The sequence below is a fragment of the Taudactylus pleione genome, unplaced genomic scaffold (genome assembly GCF_031769625.1).
Source record: "Taudactylus pleione unplaced genomic scaffold, aTauple2 ptg000132l, whole genome shotgun sequence".
Taxonomy (NCBI): Eukaryota; Metazoa; Chordata; class Amphibia; order Anura; family Myobatrachidae; genus Taudactylus; species Taudactylus pleione.
Window position 1 is genome coordinate 9452 of NW_028284534.1, and position 25648 is coordinate 35099.

Genomic DNA, 25648 nt, shown 5'->3' on the forward strand with positions numbered 1-25648 from the left:
GTGTAGTAGTAGTGGGTGTAGCAGAGGATGGGGTCGGTCAGTCAGTGTAGTAGTAGTGGGTGTAGCAGAGGATGGGGTCGGTCAGTCAGTGTAGTAGTAGTGGGTGTAGCAGAGGATGGGGTCGGTCAGTCAGTGTAGTAGTAGTGGGTGTAGCAGAGGATGGGGTCGGTCAGTCAGTGTAGTAGTAGTGGGTGTAGCAGAGGATGGGGTCGGTCAGTCAGTGTAGTAGTAGTGGGTGTAGCAGAGGATGGGGTCGGTCAGTCAGTGTAGTAGCAGTGGGTGTAGTAGAGGATGGGGTCGGTCAGTCAGTGTAGTAGCAGTGGGTGTAGTAGAGGATGGGGTCGGTCAGTCAGTGTAGTAGTAGTGGGTGTAGCAGAGGATGGGGTCGGTCAGTCAGTGTAGTAGTAGTGGGTGTAGCAGAGGATGGGGTCGGTCAGTGTAGTAGTAGTGGGTGTAGCAGAGGATGGGGTCGGTCAGTCAGTGTAGTAGTAGTGGGTGTAGCAGAGGATGGGGTCGGTCAGTCAGTGTAGTAGTAGTGGGTGTAGCAGAGGATGGGGTCGGTCAGTCAGTGTAGTAGTAGTGGGTGTAGCAGAGGATGGGGTCGGTCAGTCAGTGTAGTAGCAGTGGGTGTAGTAGAGGATGGGGTCGGTCAGTCAGTGTAGTAGTAGTGGGTGTAGCAGAGGATGAGGTCGGTCAGTCAGTGTAGTAGTAGTGGGTGTAGTAGAGGATGGGGTCGGTCAGTCAGTGTAGTAGTAGTGGGTGTAGCAGAGGATGGGGTCGGTCAGTGTACAGTACACAGCAGCAATGGATGTAGTCGGGGCTGATGCTGAGCAGGGAGCTCCCCGGCCGCCGCCTCTCTGCACATGCTCAGGCCGCGCTTTGTGCTGCCTCTCAGGGAGGAGGAGGAGGAGGAGGAGGAGGGGGATGGATGGGGAGGGGGATGAGGAGGGGGATTGATGCCGCTGGATTAGCCGCTCGCAGCCCATCATCATCATCATCATCACTATGAGCGCAGGAAGCGGCTGCTGAGGGGACTCGGGACCGGGGATCGGACATAGGAAGCGGCCGCCTCACGGAACTCGCCCGGGTATTGCACCGGGACAGCAACGACCTTTACCGGGGACATCACCGAGGATGTGGCTGCCAGAGACAGGCCCCGGCCCCCGAGACACAGCACTATTGTAGTGACCTCCTTCATCTCACGCTGTATGTGGGCGCCTATAGATCCGACCCACACTGAGGGACCCTATAGGAGGACTCCACATACTGTCCCCACACTGAGGGACCCTATAGGAGGACTCCACATACTGTCCCCACACTGAGGGACCCTATAGGAGGACTCCACATACTGTCCCCACACTGAGGGACCCTATAGGAGGACTCCACATACTGTCCCCACACTGAGGGACCCTATAGGAGGACTCCACATACTGTCCCCACACTGAGGGACCCTATAGGAGGACTCCACATACTGTCCCCACACTGAGGGACCCTATAGGAGGACTCCACATACTGTCCCCACACTGAGGGACCCTATAGGAGGACTCCACATACTGTCCCCACACTGAGGGACCCTATAGGAGGACTCCACATACTGTCCCCACACTGAGGGACCCTATAGGAGGACTCCACATACTGTCCCCACACTGAGGGACCCTATAGGAGGACTCCACATACTGTCCCCACACTGCCAGACCCTATAGGAGGACTCCACATACTGTCCCCACACTAAGGGACCCTATAGGAGGATTCAACATACTGTTCCTACACTGCCAGACCCTATAGGAGGATTCCACATACTGTCCCTACACTGTCGGACCCTATAGGAGATTTATAATATTGTCACCACATTGCTGGACCATATAGAAGCATTCCACATACTGTCCCAACTGCTGGAGCATATAGAAGGATTAACATATTGTCCTCACACTGCCAGACCATATAGGAAGATTCCACATACTGTCCCCACACTGTTGGACCATATAGAAGGATTCCACATACTGTCCCCACTATGCCGGACCATGTAGAAGGATACCACATACTGTCCCAACACTGCTGGACTGTATAGAAGGATTCCACATACTGTCCACACGCTGCTGGAGGATATATAGAAGGATTCCACATACTGTCCACATGCTGCTGGAGGATATATAGAAGGATTCCACATACTGTCCACATGCTGCTGGAGGATATATAGAAGGATTCCACATACTGTCCACATGCTGCTGGAGGATATATAGAGGGATTCTACATACTGTCCCCACACTGCTGGACCCCATAGGAGGATTTCACATAGTGTTCCCACACTGCCGGACCATATGGGAGGATTCCACATACTGTCCCCACACTGCTGGACCCTATAGGAGGACTCCACATACTGTCCACACACTGATGGATCTTATAAGAGGATTCCCATACTGCCCCCACACCGATGGACCATATAGAAGTTTTCACATACTGTACCCACACAGTTGTACCCTATAGAAAGATTCAACATATTGTTCCCACACAGCTGTGCCCTATAGGAGGATTCACACATTCCACCACACTCCTGGTCACTATAGAAGGATTAAATATGCTGTCCCCACACACCTGGACCCTATAGAAAGATTTAACATAATGTTCCCACACAGCTAGATACCATAGAAAGATTCCATATACTGTCCTTAAAGAAAGATTCCTGATCCTGTCCCCACACTGCTGGACACAGCCAGACCACACATTTACTAAAAAGCTGCATCCTATAGAAGGGTTCCACATACTATTCCTCCTATAGAAAGATTCCCCATATTTCAGCAAAGCTGGACCCTATAGAATGATGTCACATATTGTCTAACAATGCTGCACTCCATAGAAGGATTTTGCACATTTTCTCCATAAAGTTGGACGCTATAGAAGTAACTTGTGCCCATCCCCTGAACACTGCACCTACAGAACCATTTTATACATTGTCCTTACAAAGGTGCATCATATAGTAGATTGGCATATGCTGTCCTTACATTAGCTGGCCATTACAGTATATACTTCCCACAGTGATTGGTCCTAATACAGGTTATTATATATTGCATTTACTAAGGTGGACCCTACAGAAATATTAAATTTTGCGTTCATATAGGGAATTAATCAGGATATATAACCTAGTCCTCATATAGACGTACAGACCACATTCCGCTGGCACACAGGTGTGGATATAGGTTGCCTGACCATATAGAGCACATTATTTACATACTGGCCATCCATGCGCTGGACATAGGCCCACCTATGCTGCTGTGGCTGGCTGCTCTTGGATTTGGCCCCGTGACTATGCTGGATTGGAGGATAGGGCTACAAGCACCCATCATGTGCCCGGGCTCCCCGGGGGCATCTGTCCTGAGATCTGGACTCTTCTATTTGCTGCTGTTTGCGCACAGCTCCCAGGGAAGAGCCTGCGAGAAGAGCCCGTGCTTCTCGGGCCGATGCGTCAATTCTACCTGTGTGTGCGACCCAGGCTGGGTAGGAGAACAGTGCCACCACTGCCAGGGGCGATTCAAGTAAGTGCAACCCATTTGTGGGCATATTACCAGTTCTCTGTGTGCTCCTCGTTCCCCGACCAGTACCCTCCCTCTCTGCCCATCCATTGCGTTGTGTGCCCTCTGTGTAACAGGATGGGCCTGTGTCTGCCATGTTTGTAGCTGTTCTGTTTTGCGTTCTAGCTTAGTCTGTTTCTTTTGGAAAGATCTTGTCCTCCCACGTGTGTGGCCTGGTCTGCAAAGCTGTGCCCATGTATCGGGAATGTGGTAACCACATGGTACAGTACTCATGGTACCCTTGTTTAGGAATACCTGTGCCCAGCTGAAATCAGACCATCACTATGCCCTGGTGCCTGTATTTATGCTATCTCTGGATCTCTCATTTCTGGGAGCCATCCAGCCTTTGTATATCATGCTGGGGAATAGGGCATGCTTGGTGTTGTAGTGCAGTGTAGCGAGACCTGTCTGTCGGCTCTAGTCTACAATAATACTCTGATTTATGAAATATTTATGGTGGTGTACCGGTTTCTGGAATGATGTTGTTTGCGTCTGCTGCTTTCTGGGCACCCAAGCCATGGTAGTGCCATCTAGCAGGTGGTATCTATGGGTATATCCACCTCTCCATTATACTGGCCATGAAGGACCCGTCACGTAAAGACAAAGGACCTCATTCAGAGTTGGGCGAAGCGGCCGTACGGTCATACGGAAAAAGGGGCCGGATATGCAAATGATTCCTTCGCAAGTTGCGTCCCTAAGTTCGGATCGGTAGCTGGCCGACCAAGGGGAGGAAGCGGTCGGAAGACAAAAAAATACGGTCCCTTCTCGTACGCATTACACGTCGTCTCCGGGCATATAAGGATTAATCGAGACCATCGGGAACCATCGGAACTGGTCGTAGAGCTTAAGGTTGACCATACCCTCTCTTAAGCACTACGATCAGGTCAGTGTAAAACCACCCATGTCACGTGTGCCATGACACTACTTTGTTAATTATGCACTCCCATAAACCGTATGCACTCCCATAAAACGCCGTTCGCATAATTAGGCACGCCTGTGTTCGGATCTCCACTCCCCCGTTTTCAAGCACCTTCCCCTGTTACCACCCACAAACGCCTCCATCTGTCACTCAAACTACCGACCTGGCTGTGTTCAAGGAGAGAGAAATTTCTGATCGTAGCGGCTAGTTTGCGCATGCGCATTGCGAACTTTACGCATGCGTAGTATAGCGAACATCGGTGGCGTACGACCGTTTGGCCGCAACGACCGACTCTGAATGAGGTCCAAAGTGCTGTCTTCTATCTCCACAGACGTCCTCTCTGAAGGCCACATGTGATTCTGGAGTACTGTGCTACAGCTGCATGTGTAACCACCAGTTTCCGTAATACAGTATACTGGACTAGGGGGCATCCACCAGTTATGCCCAGCAATGACGTAAAATATCAGAGTCTCAGACCCCCCTCCTGTGTGCATCTGTGGGGCAGAGAATCTATGTAAGCTCCACTGGGACAGAGACTGATTGATAAATATTCAGGTCTGCGTAATACGCTGGCGTTCTATCAATAAAAAATATTTAATAATAATAATAATATCTATTATATAAAACTGAAGGGTGATAGAAATGATGTGATCGCTTGTGCGTGACTACCACGCCATGCCTAGCGCGCACGACTCAGTGGCAGCCGGTGTGAGTGCCCCAGGCTCCCACCGGAGTATTGGGACAGACCGGCACAGGGGATAAATATATAACGGGCTGAGCACAGGGGGTAAATATAAAGGGACGGGGCAGGGGCAGCTGAGGTGACCGGCAGATGCCACGTCATTTACTTGTATTATTAAATTTTAAATGGATTTTATAACTACCTGGTTATTAAGGGCAGGATGTACTAAAGGGGAAAATACTGTAAAACTGCATTTTCGGGGGTTTTACCACATTCCCCATATGTACAAAGCTTCGTACCGATGGGTAACGCCATCTTCAGGTGGCGTTACCCAATAGAAGCCTTTGGACTACAATTCGGGACGCCTCCCCTGAGAGGTATCCAAACAGATCCATCCCATCACCCCCCGCGCCCCGACTTCTGTGTGTTAAACCTGGAAGTACCTCTAGCCGGGGGCATGGTAAAGGACGGCTCTTATCGGGAGAACTGTCCTCCGCGATATTCTAGGTACATATCAACCGTGCTATGTACCCGAAGAGAGGCGGAATGTACCGCATTGCGGATGCCATGTTTAGTACATCCCACCCTAAATCCACTCAGCTAGACATCTCGTCCTGGAACGGATTGGCCAAGTTTGATGTGTATATTTTACAGGGAATCTGTGTCGTATTGATACATGAATGGGCTGATGGCTGTGACCTGTGTTCCTGTAACAAGGGGCCCGGCTGCCATTTGTTTACTTGAAGTTCTTTGTTATGAGTTAGCTAAATAATTATATTCTAGCACGGTGATTAAAACTGGAGAAAGCGCATTATAGGGCGTATGATGAAAACACCCGCAATAATCGCAACAAGATGCGATTAGTAATATTACTTAAAAGCAAACAAAAAACACTATCAGTTACTGATTTGTAATCAACAACGAGATTATCAATTGTATATAGAAATATAAATGAGTAATATTTTTGTTCTGTAACACCAAACCTTCCAACCAGGTACATAATGCTCTGCTCCTGGGCTTCCCCCATATAGACCTTCCAACCAGGTACATAATGCTCTGCTCCTGGGCTTCCCCCATATAGACCTTCCAACTAGGTACATAATGCTCTGCTCCTGGGCTTCCCGCTTATAGACCTTCCAACCAGGTACATAATGCTCTGCTCCTGGGCTTCCCCCATATAGACCTTCCAACCAGGTACATAATGCTCTGCTCCTGGGCTTCCCCCATATAGACCTTCCAACTAGGTACACAATGCTCTGCTCCTGGGCTTCCCACTTATAGATCCTCCAACCAGGTACATAATGCTCTGCTCCTGGGCTTCCCACTTATAGATCCTCCAACCAGGTACATAATGCTCTGCTCCTGGGCTTCCAACTTATAGACCTTCCATCCAGGTACACAATGCTCTGCTCCTGGGCTTCCCGCTTATAGACCTTCCAACCAGGTACATAATGCTCTGCTCCTGGGCTTCCCCCATATAGACCTTCCAACCAGGTACACAATGCTCTGCTCCTGGGCTTCCCCCATATAGACCTTCCAACTAGGTACACAATGCTCTGCTCCTGGGCTTCCCACTTATAGATCCTCCAACCAGGTACATAATGCTCTGCTCCTGGGCTTCCTCTATATAGACCTTCCTTCCAAGTACACAATGCTCTGCTCCTGGGCTTCCCCCATATAGACCTTCCATCCAAGTACACAATGCTCTGCTCCTGGGCTTCCCACTTATAGATCCTCCAACCAGGTACACAGTACTCTGCTCCTGGGCTTCCCACTTATAGATCCTCCAACCAGGTACATAATGCTCTGCTCCTGGGCTTCCAACTTATAGACCTTCCATCCAGGTACACAATGCTCTGCTCCTGGGCTTCCCGCTTATAGACCTTCCAACCAGGTACATAATGCTCTGCTCCTGGGCTTCCAACTTATAGACCTTCCATCCAGGTACACAATGCTCTGCTCCTGGGCTTCCCGCTTATAGTCCTTCAAACCAGGTACACAATGCTCTGCTCCTGGGCTTCCCACTTATAGATCCTCCAACCAGGTACACAGTACTCTGCTCCTGGGCTTCCCACTTATAGACCTTCCAACCAGGTACATAATGCTCTGCTCCTGGGCTTCCAACTTATAGACCTTCCAACCAGGTACACAATGCTCTGCTCCTGGGCTTCCCACTTATAGACCTTCCAATCAGGTACACAATGCTCTGCTCCTGGGCTTCCCACTTATAGACCTTTCAACCAGATACACAATGCTCTGCTCCTGGGCTTCCCACTTATAGACCTTCCAATCAGGTAAACAATGCTCTGCTCCTGGGCTTCCCACTTATAGACCTTCCAATCAGGTACATAATGCTCTGCTCCTGGGCTTCCAACTTATAGACCTTCCAACCAGGTACACAATGCTCTGCTCCTGGGCTTCCCACTTATAGACCTTCCAATCAAGTACACAATGCTCTGCTCCTGGGCTTCCCACTTATAGACCTTCCATCCAGGTACACAATGCTCTGCTCCTGGGCTTCCCGCTTGTAGTCCTTCAAACAAGGTACACAATGCTCTGCTCCTGGGCTTCCCACTTATAGATCCTCCAACCAGGTACACAGTACTCTGCTCCTGGGCTTCCCACTTGTAGACCTTCCAACCAGGTACATAATGCTCTGCTCCTGGGCTTCCAACTTATAGACCTTCCAACCAGGTACACAATGCTCTGCTCCTGGGCTTCCCACTTATAGACCTTCCAATCAGGTACACAATGCTCTGCTCCTGGGCTTCCCACTTATAGACCTTTCAACCAGATACACAATGCTCTGCTCCTGGGCTTCCCACTTATAGACCTTCCAATCAGGTACACAATGCTCTGCTCCTGGGCTTCCCGCTTATAGTCCTTCAAACCAGGTACACAATGCTCTGCTCCTGGGCTTCCCAGTTATAGATCCTCCAACCAGGTACACAGTACTCTGCTCCTGGGCTTCCCACTTATAGACCTTCCAACCAGGTACATAATGCTCTGCTCCTGGGCTTCCAACTTATAGACCTTCCAACCAGGTACACAATGCTCTGCTCCTGGGCTTCCCACTTATAGACCTTCCAATCAGGTACACAATGCTCTGCTCCTGGGCTTCCCACTTATAGACCTTTCAACCAGGTACACAATGCTCTGCTCCTGGGCTTCCCACTTATAGACCTTCCAATCAGGTACACAATGCTCTGCTCCTGGGCTTCCCACTTATAGACCTTTCAACCAGGTACACAATGCTCTGCTCCTGGGCTTCCCACTTATAGACCTTCCAATCAAGTACACAATGCTCTGCTCCTGGGCTTCCCACTTATAGACCTTCCAACCAGGTACACAATGCTCTGCTCCTGGGCTTCCCGCTTATAGACCTTCCATCCAGGTACACAATGCTCTGCTCCTGGGCTTCCCGCTTATAGTCCTTCAAACCAGGTACACAATGCTCTGCTCCTGGGCTTCCCACTTATAGATCCTCCAACCAGGTACACAGTACTCTGCTCCTGGGCTTCCCACTTATAGACCTTCCAACCAGGTACATAATGCTCTGCTCCTGGGCTTCCCGCTTATAGTCCTTCAAACCAGGTACACAATGCTCTGCTCCTGGGCTTCCCACTTATAGATCCTCCAACCAGGTACACAATGCTCTGCTCCTGGGCTTCCCACTTATAGACCTTCCAATCAGGTACACAATGCTCTGCTCCTGGGCTTCCCACTTATAGACCTTCCAATCAAGTACACAATGCTCTGCTCCTGGGCTTCCCACTTATAGACCTTTCAACCAGGTACACAATGCTCTGCTCCTGGGCTTCCCACTTATAGACCTTCCAATCAAGTACACAATGCTCTGCTCCTGGGCTTCCCACTTATAGACCTTCCAACCAGGTACACAATGCTGTGCTCGTGGGCTTCCCGCTTATAGACCTTCCAACCAGGTACACAATGCTCTGCTCCTGGGCTTCCCACTTATTTATAGACTCTTCAACCAGGTACACAATGCTCTGCTCCTGGGCATCCCATTTATAGACCTTCCAATCAGGTACACAATGCTCTGCTCATGGACTTCCATTTACACTGACCTAAAATTCCCAGGTTGATGCACATCAACCTGGGATTTTTGTCTGTGTAAATGGATCCAACTCTGGTACTTTGCAAGGTTGGCCACAGGTAGTTCCCGTGGCACCATGCAGTGTAAACGGCGTGATCCGGGTCATCTCCAAGCGTCCACTGCAACTCCGTAGGAGCCGGGTCACTGCAGACACAGCTCCAGTGTGAACATCATGAGTGGGTCGGTGACGCAGTATGAAAGGGGTAAGTTATGAGTCTGATCCGGAAGTTTGGTATAAAAGTGGTGTTATAGACCCTCCAACCAACCACACAATGCTCTGCTCCTGGGTTTCCCACTTGCAGATCCTCCAACTAGGTACACAATGCTCTGCTCCTGGGCTTTCCACTTATAGACCCTCCAACCAGGTACACAATGCTCTGCTCCTGGGCTTCCCACTTATAGACCTTCCAACCAGGTACACAATGCTCTGCTCCTGGGCTTCCCGCATATAGACCTTCCAACCAGGTACACAATGCTCTGATCCTGGGCTTCCCACTTATTTATAGACCCTTCAACCAGGTACATAATGCTCTGCACCTGGGCTTCCCACTTATATACCTTCCAATCAGGTACACAATGCTCTGCTCCTGGGCTTCCCACTTATTTATAGACCCTACAACCAGGTACACAATGCTCTGCTCCTGGGCTTCCCACTTATAGACCTTCCAATCAGGTACACAATGCTCTGCTCCTGGGCTTCCCACTTATTTATAGACCCTACAACCAGGTACACAGTGTTCTTCTCATGGGCTTCCCACTTATAGGCCTTCCTACCAGGTACACAATGCTCTGCTCCTGGGCTTCCCACTTACTTATAGGCCTTCTTACCAGGTTCACCATGCTCTGCTCCTGGGCTTCCCACTTATTTATAGACCCTTCAACCAGGTACACAATGCTCTGCTACCGGGCTTCCCACTTATTTATAGACCCTTCAACCAGGTACACAATGCTCTGCTCCCGGGCTTCCCACTTATTTATAGACCCTTCAACCAGGTACACAATGCTCTGCTCCTGGGCTTCCCACTTATAGAACTTCCAACCAGGTACACAATGCTCTGCTCCTGGGCTTCCCACTTATAGACCTTCCAACCAGGTACACAATGCTCTGCTCCTGGGCTTCCCACATATAGACCTTCCAACCAGATACACAATGCTCTGCTCCTGGGTTTCCCACTTATAGACCTTCCAACCAGGAGCAGAGCATTGTGTGCCTGGTGTAAGGGGTCATCTTAGGGAGTCTGTAAGTGGGAAGTACAGGAGCAGATCATTGTGTGCCTGCTGGGAAGGGTGATGTCAGAGGGTCATTAACAGGTTAATACGTGCAATGATCAATATAGATATAGAGTGCGTTCTCCCAAACAGCGATTACACAGGTCTCCATTGTACGATGGACGATGAAAGAGATCAGACTAATGCACATCGGGGCCCATTTATCATTAAAAATTTGCGGCTTATTCCCGTTTTCGGGGGGTAGCCGGAAATATTTACTATCGCCCCATGTATGATAGGAGGGAACACAGCAAATATCTGCAATACCTGCTGCCATTCCTCCATTCTCCACTGCAGCCGCCGCCCCCATAGGTTTCCATGGCGGATGCTGATAGATTTACCAACTTCCGGAATGCACAGGGAATGGCACAGGTAGGGTCACAGGGAATGGCACAGGTAGGGTCACAGGGAATGGCACAGGTAGGGTCACAGGGTATGGAACAGGTAGGGCCACAGGGAATGGCACAGGTAGGGCCACAGGGTATGGCACAGGTAGGGCCACAGGGTATGGCACAGGTAGGGCCACAGGGTATGGCACAGGTAGGGCCACAGGGTATGGCACAGGTAATAATTAACGTTTGCCCCCCTGTATCACACAAAGCATGGTACACATGATGAGCTGGGGTTGTCCCTCGCTGTCAGTGTGGTGCATGACGTGGAACTCCACGGGAATAAATACGCAGGCAACTGTGGCCCCATGCCGTACTGCTGCACACTCCCATACGCTATACAGCTGTGCCATATACTACACTACAGCACACTCCTATACACTATACAGCTGTGCCATACACTATACTACAGCACACTCCCATACACTATACAGCTGTGCCATACACTATACTGCTGCACACTCCCATACGCTATACAGCTGTGCCATATACTACACTACAGCACACTCCTATACACTATACAGCTGTGCCATACACTATACTACAGCACACTCCCATACACTATACAGCTGTGCCATACACTATACTGCAGCACACTCCCATACGCTATACAGCTGTGCCATACACTATACTGCAGCACACTCCCATACACTATACAGCTGTGCCATACACTATACTACAGCACACTACTATACACTATACAGCTGTGCCATACACTATACTGCAGCACACTCCCATACACTATACAGCTGTGCCATACACAATACTGCAACACACTCCTATACGCTATACAGCTGTGCCATACACTATACTGCAGCACACTCCTATATGCTATACAGCTGTGCCATACACTACACTACAGCACACTACTATACACTATACAGCTGTGCCATACACTATACTACAGCACACTCCCATACACTATACAGCTGTGCCATACACTATACTGCAGCACACTCCCATACACTATACAGCTGTGCCATACACTATACTGCAGCACACTCCTATACGCTATACAGCTGTGCCATACACTATACTGCAGCACACTCCCATACGCTATACAGATGTGCCATACACTATACTGCAGCACACTTCCATACACTATACAGCTGTGCCATACACTATACTGCAGCACACTTCCATACACTATACAGCTGTGCCATACACTATACTGCAGCACACTTCCATACGCTATACAGCTGTACCATACACTATACTGCGGCACACTCCTATACGCTATACAGCTGTGTCATACACTATACTGCAGCACACTCCCATACACTATACAGCTGTGCCATACACTATACTGCAGCACACTCCCATACACTATACAGCTGTGCCATACACTATACTGCAGCACACTTCCATACGCTATACAGCTGTACCATACACTATACTGCGGCACACTCCTATACGCTATACAGCTGTGTCATACACTATACTGCAGCACACTCCCATACACTATACAGCTGTGCCATATACTACACTACAGCACACTCCCATACGCTATACAGCTGTGCCATACACTATACTGCAGCACACTCCCATACACTATACTGCAGCACACTCCCATACGCTATACAGCTGTGCCATACACTACACTACAGCACACTCCCATACACTATACAGCTGTGCCATACACTATACTGCAGCACACTCCCATACACGATACTGCTGTGCCATACACTATACTACAGCACACTCCCATACGCTATACAGCTGTGCCATACACTACACTACAGCACACTCCCATACACTATACAGCTGTGCCATACACTATACTGCAGCACACTCCCATACGCTATACAGCTGTGCCATACACTATACTGCAGCACACTCTTATACGCTATACAGCTGTGCCATACACTATACTGCAGCACACTCCCATACGCTATACAGCTGTGCCAAACACTATACTGCAGGACACTCCTATACACTATACAGCTGTGCCATACACTATACTGCAGCACACTCCCATACGCTATACAGCTGTGCCATACACTATACTACAGCACACTCCCATACACTATACAGCTGTGCCATACACTATACTGCAGCACACTCCTATACGCTATACAGCTGTGCCATACACTATACTGCAGCACACTCCCATACTCTATACAGCTGTGCCATACACTATACTGCAGCACACTCCTATACACTATACAGCTGTGCCATACACTATACTGCAGCACACTCCCATACACTATACAGCTGTGCCATACACTATACTGCAGCACACTCCCATACACTATACAGCTGTGCCATACACTATACTGCAGCACACTCCTATACGCTATACAGCTGTGCCATACACTATACTGCAACACACTCCCATACGCTATACAGCTGTGCCATACACTACACTGCTGCACACTCACATACGCTATACAGCAGTGCCATACACTATACTACAGGACACTCTTATACGCTATACAGCTGTGCCATACACTTTACTGCAGCACACTCCTATACAGCTGTGCCATACACTATACGGTAGCACACTCCCATACGCTATACAGCTGTGCCATACACTATACTACAGGACACTCTTATACGCTATACAGCTGTGCCATACACTATACTGCAGCACACTCTTATACAGCTGTGCCATACAGTATACGGCAGCACACTCCCATACGCTATACAGCTGTGCCATACACTATACTGCAGCACACTCCCATACACTATACTGCTGTGTCATACACTATACTGCAGCACACTCCCATACACTATACAGCTGTGCCATACACTATACAGCTGTGCCATACACTATACTGCAGCACACTTCCATACGCTATACAGCTGTGCCATACACTATACAGCTGTGCCATACACTATACTGCAACACACTCCCATACACTATACAGCTGTGCCATACACTATACTGCAGCACACTCCCATACGCTATACAGCTGTGCCATACACTATACTGCAGCATACTTCCATACACTATACAGCTGTGCCATACACTATACTGCAGCACACTCCCATACACTATACAGCTGTGCCATACACTATACTGCAACACACTCCCATACACTATACAGCTGTGCCATACACTATACTGCAACACACTCCTATACGCTATACAGCTGTGCCATACACTATACTGCAGCACACTCCCATACTCTATACAGCTGTGCCATACACTATACTGCAGCACACTCCTATACACTATACAGCTGTGCCATACACTATACTGCAGCACACTCCCATACACTATACAGCTGTGCCATACACTATAGTGCAGCACACTCCTATACGCTGTACAGCTGTGCCATACACTATACTACAGCACACTCCTATACACTATACAGCTGTGCCATACACTATACTGCAACACACTCCCATACGCTATACAGCTGTGCCATACACTACACTGCTGCACACTCACATACGCTATACAGCAGTGCCATACACTATACTGCAGCACACTCCCATACGCTATACAGCTGTGCCATACACTATACTACAGGACACTCTTATACGCTATACAGCTGTGCCATACACTATACTGCAGCACACTCCTATACAGCTGTGCCATACACTATACGGCAGCACACTCCCATACGCTATACAGCTGTGCCATACACTATACTGCAGCACACTCCCATACACTATACTGCTGTGTCATACACTATACTGCAGCACACTCCCATACACTATACAGCTGTGCCATACACTATACAGCTGTGCCATACACTATACTGCAGCACACTTCCATACGCTATACAGCTGTGCTATACACTATACTGCAACACACTCCCATACACTATACAGCTGTGCCATACACTATACTGCAACACACTCCCATTCACTATACAGCTGTGCCATACACTATACTGCAGCACACTCCCATACGCTATACAGCTGTGCCATACACTATACTGCAGCATACTTCCATACACTATACAGCTGTGCCATACACTACACTACAGCACACTCCTATACGCTATACAGCTGTGCCATACACTATACTGCAGCACACTCCCATACACTATACAGCTGTGCCATACACTATACTGCAGCACACTCCCATACACTATACAGCTGTGCCATACACTATACTGCAGCACACTCCCATACACTATACAGCTGTGCCATACACTATACTGCAGGACACTCCCATACGCTATACAGCTGTGCCATACACTACACTACAGCACACTCCCATACACTATACAGCTGTGCCATACACTATACTGCAGCACACTCCCATACACTATACTGCTGTGCCATACACTATACTACAGCACACTCCCATACGCTATACAGCTGTGCCATACACTATACTGCAGCACACTCTTATACGCTATACAGCTGTGCCATACACTATACTGCAGCACACTCCCATACGCTATACAGCTGTGCCATACACTATACTGCAGGACACTCCCATACACTATACAGCTGTGCCATACACTATACTGCAGCACACTCCTATACGCTATACAGCTGTGCCATACACTATACTGCAGCACACTCCCATACTCTATACAGCTGTGCCATACACTATACTGCAGCACACTCCTATACACTATACAGCTGTGCCATACACTATACTGCAGCACACTCCTATACGCTATACAGCTGTGCCATACACTATACTGCAGCACACTCCCATACACTATACAGCTGTGCCATACACTATACTGCAGCACACTCCCATACACGATACTGCTGTGCCATACACTATACTACAGCACACTCCCATACGCTATACAGCTGTGCCATACACTACACTACAGCACACTCCCATACACTATACAGCTGTGCCATACACTATACTGCAGCACACTCCCATACACTATACAGCTGTGCCATACACTATACTACAGCACACTCCCATACGCTATACAGCTGTGCCATACACTATACTGCAGCACACTCTTATACGCTATACAGCTGTGCCATACACTATACTGCAGCACACTCCCATACGCTATACAGCTGTGCCAAACACTATACTGCAGGACACTCCTATACGCTATACAGCTGTGCCATACACTATACTGCAGCACACTCCTATACGCTATACAGCTGTGCCATACACTATACTGCAGCACACTCCTATACGCTATACAGCTGTGCCATACACTATACTGCAGCACACTCCCATACTCTATACAGCTGTGCCATACACTATACTGCAGCACACTCCTATACACTATACAGCTGTGCCATACACTATACTGCAGCACACTCCCATACACTATACAGCTGTGCCATACACTATACTGCAGCACACTCCCATACACTATACAGCTGTGCCATACACTATACTGCAGCACACTCCTATACGCTATACAGCTGTGCCATACACTATACTGCAGCACACTCCCATACACTATACAGCTGTGCCATACACTATACTGCAGCACACTCCCATACACTATACAGCTGTGCCATACACTATACTGCAGCACACTCCTATACGCTATACAGCTGTGCCATACACTATACTGCAACACACTCCCATACGCTATACAGATGTGCCATACACTACACTGCTGCACACTCACATACGCTATACAGCAGTGCCATACACTATACTGCAGCACACTCCCATACTCTATACAGCTGTGCCATACACTATACTACAGGACACTCTTATACGCTATACAGCTGTGCCATACACTATACTGCAGCACACTCCTATACAGCTGTGCCATACACTATACGGCAGCACACTCCCATACGCTATACAGCTGTGCCATACACTATACTGCAGCACACTCCCATACACTATACAGCTGTGCCATACACTATACAGCTGTGCCATACACTATACTGCAGCACACTTCCATACGCTATACAGCTGTGCCATACACTACACTGCAACACACTCCCATACACTATACAGCTGTGCCATACACTATACTGCAACACACTCCCATACACTATACAGCTGTGCCATACACTATACTGCAGCACACTCCCATACGCTATACAGCTGTGCCATACACTATACTGCAGCATACTTCCATACACTATACAGCTGTGCCATACACTATACTGCAGGACACTCCCATACACTATACAGCTGTGCCATACGCTATACTGCAGCACACTCCTATACGCTATACAGCTGAGCCATACACTATACTGCAACACACTCCCATACACTATACTGCAGGACACTCCAATACGCTATACAGCTGTGCCATACACTATACTGCAGCACACTCCTATACGCTATACAGCTGTGCCATACACTATACTGCAGCATACTTCCATACACTATACAGCTGTGCCATACACTATACTGCAGGACACTCCAATACGCTATACAGCTGTGCCATACACTATACTGCAGCACACTCCTATACGCTATACAGCTGTGCCATACACTATACTGCAGCACACTCCTATACGCTATACAGCTGTGCCATACACTATACTGCAGCACACTCCTATACACTATACAGCTGTGCCATACACTATACTGCAGCACACTCCCATACACTATACAGCTGTGCCATACACTATACTGCAACACACTCCTATACGCTATACAGCTGGGCCATACACTATACTGCAGCACACTCCTATACGCTATACAGCTGTTCCATACACTATACTGCAGCACACTCCTATACGCTATACAGCTGTGCCATACACTATACTGCAGCACACTCCTATACGCTATACAGCTGTGCCATACACTATACTGCAGCACACTCCTATACAGCTGTGCCATACACTACACTACAGCACACTCACATACGCTATACAGCTGTGCCATACACTATACTGCAGGACACTCCTATACGCTATACAGCTATGCCATACACTACACTACAGCACACTCACATACGCTATACAGCTGTGCCATACACTATACTGCAGCACACTCCCATACGCTATACAGCTGTGCCATACACTATACTACAGGACACTCTTATACGCTATACAGCTGTGCCATACACTATACTGCAGCACACTCCTATACGCTATACAGCTGGGCCATACACTATACTGCAGCACACTCCCATACACTATACAGCTGTGCCATACGCTATACTGCAGCACACTCCTATACGTTATACAGCTGTGCCATACACTATACTGCAGCACACTCCCATACGCTATACAGCTGTGCCATACACTATACTGCAGCACACTCCCATACACTCTACTGCAGGACACTCCTATACGCTATACAGCTGGGCCATACACTATACTGCAGCACACTCCCATACACTATACAGCTGTGCCATACACTATACTGCAGCACACTCCCATACGCTATACAGCTGTGCCATACACTATACTGCAGCACACTCCTATACTCTATACAGCTGTGCCATACACTATACTGCAGCACACTCCTATACACTATACAGCTGTGCCATACACTATACTGCAGCACACTCCCATACACTATACAGCTGTGCCATACACTACACTACAGCACACTCCCATACACTATACAGCTGTGCCATACACTATACTGCAGCACACTCCTATACACTATACAGCTGTGCCATACACTATACTGCTGCACACTCCCATACTCTATACAGCTGTGCCATACACTATACTGCAGCACACTCCTATACACTATACAGCTGTGCCATACACTATACTGCAGCACACTCCCATACACTATACAGCTGTGCCATACACTATACTGCAGCACACTCCCATACACTATACAGCTGTGCCATACACTATACTGCAGGACACTCCCATACGCTATACAGCTGTGCCATACACTATACTGCAGCACACTCCCATACGCTATACAGCTGTGCCATACACTATACTGCTGCACACTCCCATACTCTATACAGCTGTGCCATACACTATACTGCAGCACACTCCCATACGCTATACAGCTGTGCCATACACTATACTGCAGCACACTCCCATACGCTATACAGTTGTGCCATACACTATACTGCTGCACACTCCCATACGCTATACAGCTGTGCCATACACTATACTGCAGGACACTCCCATACGCTATACAGCTGTGCCATACACTATACTGCAGCACACTCCCATACGCTATACAGCTGTGCCATACACTATACTGCAGCACACTCCCATACACTATACAGCTGTGCCATACACTATACTGCAGCACACTCCCATACACTATACGGCTGTGCCATAGGGACGTATATGTCTGGTATTTTGGGGCCAAACCAGTCCTCGGGGCTTTATATTCCATGTCTGCTGTTCTCCTCCACATCTGCCTGTTTTTACGCTTTTCACACATTAATAAATGCAGGAAAACTAGGTCAGATTGTAGCCGATGGCCCCGTCCCCCACTTTGTCATGTGGTAACGTGCGCTACCTGTACAGGAGGCTGTGTTGGGTGCCCCTGATCACTAAAACCATCCTAGTGCACCTTAGTTTCCAGCTGGTGTGTGTAAAGACTTTTGTGTTGTGCAATGTCTGTGCGCTCATGTCCTGTCTATACACCTGGGCTTGTCACCTCCTAAGCTACACCAATGGGGACCTTATCTTGTTTTATTCAGCGTCACTGCTGAGAGTACAAGTCACGGTCTCTATATTAGAGCAGGTTCCCTGGGCTGGCTCATGATAAAAGATAGTTTTGTGTCCGTGCTGCAAAATAATAATGTGAGATGCTTTTGATGCCTTATAGTGCATTATGTAAAGGATAAAATGATAGAGTGTAAAGTGTAGGGTAATTGTGGTCTCGTGTGGGTGATTAATCACAGTGACGGGGGACTCGTGCTGGACTCTAGTGTCCTTGTGTTAGAAGGTGACTTTCAGATGCAGCAGACGTATGGCCCATGTACTACTTACCCCTAATAATAACCAGAATTTCCATGCACGCAGAGGTCGGGAGCAGAAGTCGGTCGGTGGAACGAGGGCTCATTATGTATGAAGCAGATCTTGCTGACGCCTTTGTAGAATAAACGTGGAGCGTAGTTCAGGTTCACTGTGGAATCTGCTCAGCCTGGGGGGATATAGGGGGCGATTCAGTTGTTAGCACCGGGGGCTAACTGGGCAGTTTCTGGCGCCTGACGGAGCAATTGAATTGTTACTCCGTTCGGACGCAAATAGCCGCCAGCATTTGTGCTTCCCCCCTCCTGAGGAGGCGAGCAAGTCCGAGGTTTGGGCGCACCAACCAGGGCTTTAGAGGGATTTATCAGTTTTGAGCCCGATCTAATTGGGCGTGACAAGTGAGATGATTAATTAGCGCCTAAAAACAATTAAGCTGCAGCATTGGGTGCGAATTAATTAGCGCTCCTCAAAAAACAATTGAATCGCCCGGTGTCACTCCCCAGCACAACAAACGTATTACGCCCTCGTTACTGTTATATCAGTTTATCGTCGCATACTAAACAGAAGGGTTCCGGGCCTGCTCAGGAGGGTTGTCGCTAGGGGCGGAATCTTTTATTGACACTTTTTATTGTAAAAAAAACCCCTTGTGAGGCAGCTGAGGGAATCTAGCTCGGAGCAGTAATGGTGCGTACACACGTAACGATTTTTTTGAACGATTTGTTGTTAACGACGTTGTTATCGTTAAGTCGTTCAAAAAATTGTCCAGTTTGAGAGTTATAATGATAAAGGAAACCTAAAAATGCGCGTTCCCGTTTGTAGTTGGTCGTTTTCGTTCATTGTCCCTTCTGACTGTCCTACATGACGATTTTCATTCTTCATTCATCATTGTTAAAATTGTTGATAAAATCGTTCATTACACTTCAAAAAAATCATTATATTTTTCAAGGGAAAATCTGACCGAAAATCGTTGGTTAATAAAATCGTTACGTGTGTACGCTCCTTAAGCCTTAACTTACCCTTTTGTCAGGGGATGGGGGGGATCGTGAGCCGAGTAGGCGGCTCGCGCATATGGAATGGGGCTCTCTACCATCATCCACACCTTCAAATGGGTCCTTATCCCCCCCCCCCTCATATTTTGTACATTTTGGGACATTTACATCTCCAGAACTCTGCAGGAATTGTACAGAAGTCTCAGAGCATTGCGTACGTGCCGAATTTACGGGGTTAACCCTCAACCATTTTTAAACGGTCCTATCAGCACTAGGTGGCGCTAGGAGCTATGTTCAAATGTTTGACCGGCACCAAGCACTGTGGGGTCTATGTACTATAGTGTGGGTTTATAGAAGTGGAGATGTTGCCCCTAGCAACCAATCAGATTCTATCTATTATCTTCTAGAACATCGGTGGCCAACCTGTGGCTCTTCCATTGTCCTAATGCGGCTCCCCTGACTGACACTGACCACTGGAGTATCACATGGAGGGGCTGGATTGTATTATGCGAATCTGTTTTGTTTTTTTCCAATTTATATTTTGTGGAAGTGGCTTTTTCAGTGTATTATTTGTGGATGTGGCTTTTACATTGTATTTGTATGTGGATCTGGCTTGTTTCAGTGTATTTGTTATGTGGATATGTTTTTATTTTTTTATTTTTTTTATTTATATTGTTCTGCCATTTTCTTTACCTTTCATAGTTACCTCCATGGTGATTGCATTCATGTGCTTTTACATACTCCTACAAAAATCGTACCAGGGACGTGGCCTAGCTGGCACAAGGCCACACCCCTTTTTGCACGTGCACCTTCGGCGCGCGCATGATCTCGGCTCTTTGACATACCTACAGATATTTTTGGGGTCTTTGACTCTGGTTGGTTGGCCACCCCTGTTCTAGAAGGTGCTAGATAAATGAATCTGGTTGGTTGCTGTGGGCAACATCTCCACTTCTCTAACCTGTACTTTAGGAAATATGCCTGTGTGTGTTTCAAAAGTATTTTTAATGGTATGTCATGCGCCGCAGCTCTGGCGAGGCAACGCGTTGTATTCAAAGAGCCGCTGCAGCCGGGAAATAGTCCTGGGCTGCATGCTGACAGCTGGCGATCGGGAGCCTAGTTCCGGGCGCCCCAGAGCTGCAGAGTGTATAGGCAGTGGGGCACAGAGTGCGGCAGTTGGGGCAATTGCCCCACCCTGCAGGGCTATGAGTAACCACAGGCCGAGGGAATGTAAGTACCTGTTCCCCAGTGTAAGCCCCTGCACGCTGCACTGTGGGGTGTATATGAATGTACAGCTAGCCCAGGAAGCTTCGGAGCCTGTAGAGCTGTGTTAGTAAAGTCCAGTGTTGAGTGCTTGGAATAGTCTTCAAAACAATTATCAATTATTAGAAATTAAATAAAATATATAAATGTATTTTTTTAACATGTATGTGCAGCATTGAGCCGGGAACGCAGCTACCGAGCTGCAGTGCTGTGATGTGTAAAGCTCAAAGTATGTATATATAGTTACTGTAACAAGGTTTAGATGTATTATATAAAGTGAAATGCACTTTTATCCCTGGAGATCCACGGGGATCGGGAGTTTCCTGTGGGCTGCCGGTTTCTCCAGCCTCCCTCCCAGGGCATTGGAATAGCCTCCCATGCAGCCTCCTGCAGCAGAGTGGCATTAGGAGATGCAGGGAGCGCTGCCCAGCACAGCCAGATAATTGTTTTCTTGGAGTTACAAAGAGTTCACACTCGGTGATCAGGAGACTGCTGCCTGGGGATCTTGCCTACTTGCCTCTGGAGCCCAAATTCGGACAGAGTAGGTGATAGTTGCCCAGCAGAATCCTGGAAGTAAAGTTTTGGATCGAGTTATCCTCCACTCCAGACTTTCCGGTACCTGGGCCGTGGTTAACTGTCTAGGATGCCTCAGGTGGTCGCAGTTACCAATCCCCAATGTACATTAAGGACAATATTATATGTGTGCATGCACAACAAATGCACTTAGCTTGATTGGTTAACGGACCCAGGATGGGCTTACCCCCTGGCGTATAACAAGAGGGCCTGCATGCCCTGAATGTGTATAACCTCTGGAACATCAAGAAGGATTGTACTCTGTAGCATCTTGTATTCTGTGATTATGCCAAACACCTTCAGCAAAGGGAATTGTCTTTTTCAAGACACTTGAGCAATAAACACCTTGCCTTAAGATGTGTGCATCTGCTTGTGTCCTGTGACCACCAGAATAGCTGGAAACTCTCTTCCTTTCTCGGCTGTTTTTGATTGAGCCCAATGTTTCCTGCTGAAACCCTCTGCCAGCTACCCCTTTCAGACTGGTACATAGTGAGGGACCAATGGGAAGCAGCCTGTCCACACAAACCCAACAGTAGACTGTTCCAGGTGCCGGTGGTAGAAACCTGGGTAGAACAAGCGGTTCCAGGTGCCCAGTAGGTAGTGGGGTGAGTTAGTAACAGTAACTGATGGTTAGAGGGAATCTTTAGGAGTGGTAATGTAAACCCTCAGGTTACTCATAGACAAGTAACCATCCTCTTTTCTTGCGTGGTCAGAAATTTGTGATCGCCTGGAGGAGCGAGGTCTTCCGGTCACATGCACCTTCAGCTAAATCCTCCTGTATTTAAAACACACATTTCTCAGCATGTCATGCTGGGGACTCAAACGCTCAACCTCAAACACCACCGTCAGACCCCCTAACACATGGAGCTATTATTCCTGCATAGGAAGCTAATTAGAATTGTCCATTTAAACCACCGATTCTTAACTCCAGGCCTCAAGCACCACCATGGTCATGGTTGGTTGATTTATTTAATCTTGCACAGGTGAGATAATCTATTTTGCTGGGTCAGTAATTATCCCACCTGCTTCCACGGACATAGAAATCCTTAAAACATGACCTGTTGGGAAAACTTGAGTGTTGATTTTGAGACCCTCTGGTTATAACTGTTGCAGGTTGGGGCTGTTTGGCGATCACACTTTTCTCACGTTACCCAAATGACGCTGTTCCGTGAACTGTGACTGATACAACCACTGCTAGTTCACATCATATGGTTACTATCGTGTTCCTTTCCCACACGGCATAAAGCAGCTGCCCTAATGCGCGTCTTGTTTACGCTGTTATCGTACCTGCTCCGGCACTTTCGTGTGACCTTTCCACATCGTGGCTGTGAGCTGCCAACTGCAGACTGTGAGGAAACAGCGCTCGCTATATTTCCGTACCGTTATTAACTTCAAAACAAAAGATTCTCTTCACTCTCACCATGAGCAGGGACTCAGCGCTTAAGACGGTGACTTGAACAACACATATTATTCCACCCAATGAAGCTGGGGACGTTTTGCTGGAGCTCATTCTCATCAGTATAGTAAATATTTTCTGTTAACTGAGGAGACAATAAGTGAAGGGTCTCACGTGTTTAGGATGCAGTTACTCCCTTGTCTCGGAGATAAATCTGTTCGGCTTGGAACATTATGCCAGATTTACAGACAAATCTGGGGATATAGAGGAAAATAATGATATTTCTACATAAGAGACTATTGCTCTTTAATAGAAGCTATATGGCGGGGAATGGACATTAGACTTCCACTTATGCCGGAGTACAGAGATATTCCAGCGCGCACGCTTCAACCATCAACCATGGCGACTCTCTGCACTTTGTGGGCCTTATTCAGACTCAAATGCTGCCGCGATTGCGACTTTTTGCGGAGTTGCAGCTGTGGTAATATGCCAATTATAGTGTGACCGGGTCACCTTAGGTCTTGCCTCCTGGTCATAGATTGGGTTTTTTATCCCCACTGGGTCTTGGGGTATCGGGGATTCCCACTTACCGTCAGTGACCGCTTGTCACTGACTCAACCCACTGTGCAGTGGGTGGGTAACGATGCTGCCACCACCAAACTCTACCATCGGCATTTGGAACCGCTTCTTAGGTACACTCAGGCTCCTACCGCCGGCACCTGGAAACGCTTCTGCTGAGTATGCGTCGACTTGATGCGGCCACACGTCCTGATTGGTATCGGCTGATTTCGGCTGATCCCTCCTGATCCCTTGCAATGGACCTGGCTCTGCACATTAGCTGGCAGAGGGCTTGAGCTTTGGAGACGCTGAGCTCAATCCGGAACAGCCAGAGAACGGAATAGCGTTTTTTACAAATCTGTTGGTCGCAGGATTCAGATGCAGTCGTATAGACAAAGGTTATTGCTCGTGGTCTTTAAAAAGACCCTTCCCTCAGCTTTAAGGGGTACAGCATACAGAGATCTTACAGCAGCCTTGACACAAGATATACAAGGATGTATACATACAGGGCTCACATGCTCTTCTTTTATGCCACTCCAATACACATTACCGCCCTGCGTTCCTCTTAGCCAATCAGGTTAGCTCACAAAACATAAGTAATCACATCTTACATTCCACAGAAATTAACTAAATTTCCTCGTTACCACCCAAAAACATTTGTCTTTCCTAAAACACACAAACTTATCATAGACTGTCTCTCATATGTATAACGTTCCACAGGGACTGATACATTGTATTCATTCTTTCACATACGAGGAGCAATGCATAGAACCAGTTTGGTTATCTCTGTCTTAACACTTATTAGGAAGTTCAATAAGAGCTTCTTACACACAAACAAACTGTTTTTCCTGAACTTGCTGGGTACAGAGACACACAGGAGCCTTCCTAGCCCGCATTACAAAGGATAGGCTTCTTCAGTCCCCAGCAACCCTCCACTGCCAGGCTAGGGCAATTACCATATCCATCCCTAGGTGAGGCTGCCAGGCTAGGGCAATTACCATATCCATCCCTAGGTGAGGCTGCCAGGCTAGGGCAATTACCATATCCATCCCTAGGTGAGGCTGCCAGGCTAGGGCAATTACCATATCCATCCCTAGGTGAGGCTGCCAGGCTAGGGCAATTACCATATCCATCCCTAGGTGAGGCTGCCAGGCTAGGGCAATT

The 25648-nt window shown here is 48.0% G+C and overlaps 1 protein-coding gene across 1 annotated transcript in view; it reads left to right on the forward strand.

Annotated features, from left to right (window-relative positions):
- Window positions 1-953: 953 nt before the first annotated feature.
- The window catches only part of LOC148523468 (attractin-like protein 1), a gene marked incomplete at its 3' end in the record, with an annotated part of 317484 nt that continues 292789 nt past the window's right edge, over window positions 954-25648 (forward strand). Inside the window, exon 1 of the mRNA XM_088473211.1 lies at window positions 954-3530. Coding sequence (XP_088329337.1) covers window positions 3262-3530 — 269 coding nt within the window. The remainder of the gene's footprint in view (window positions 3531-25648) is intronic.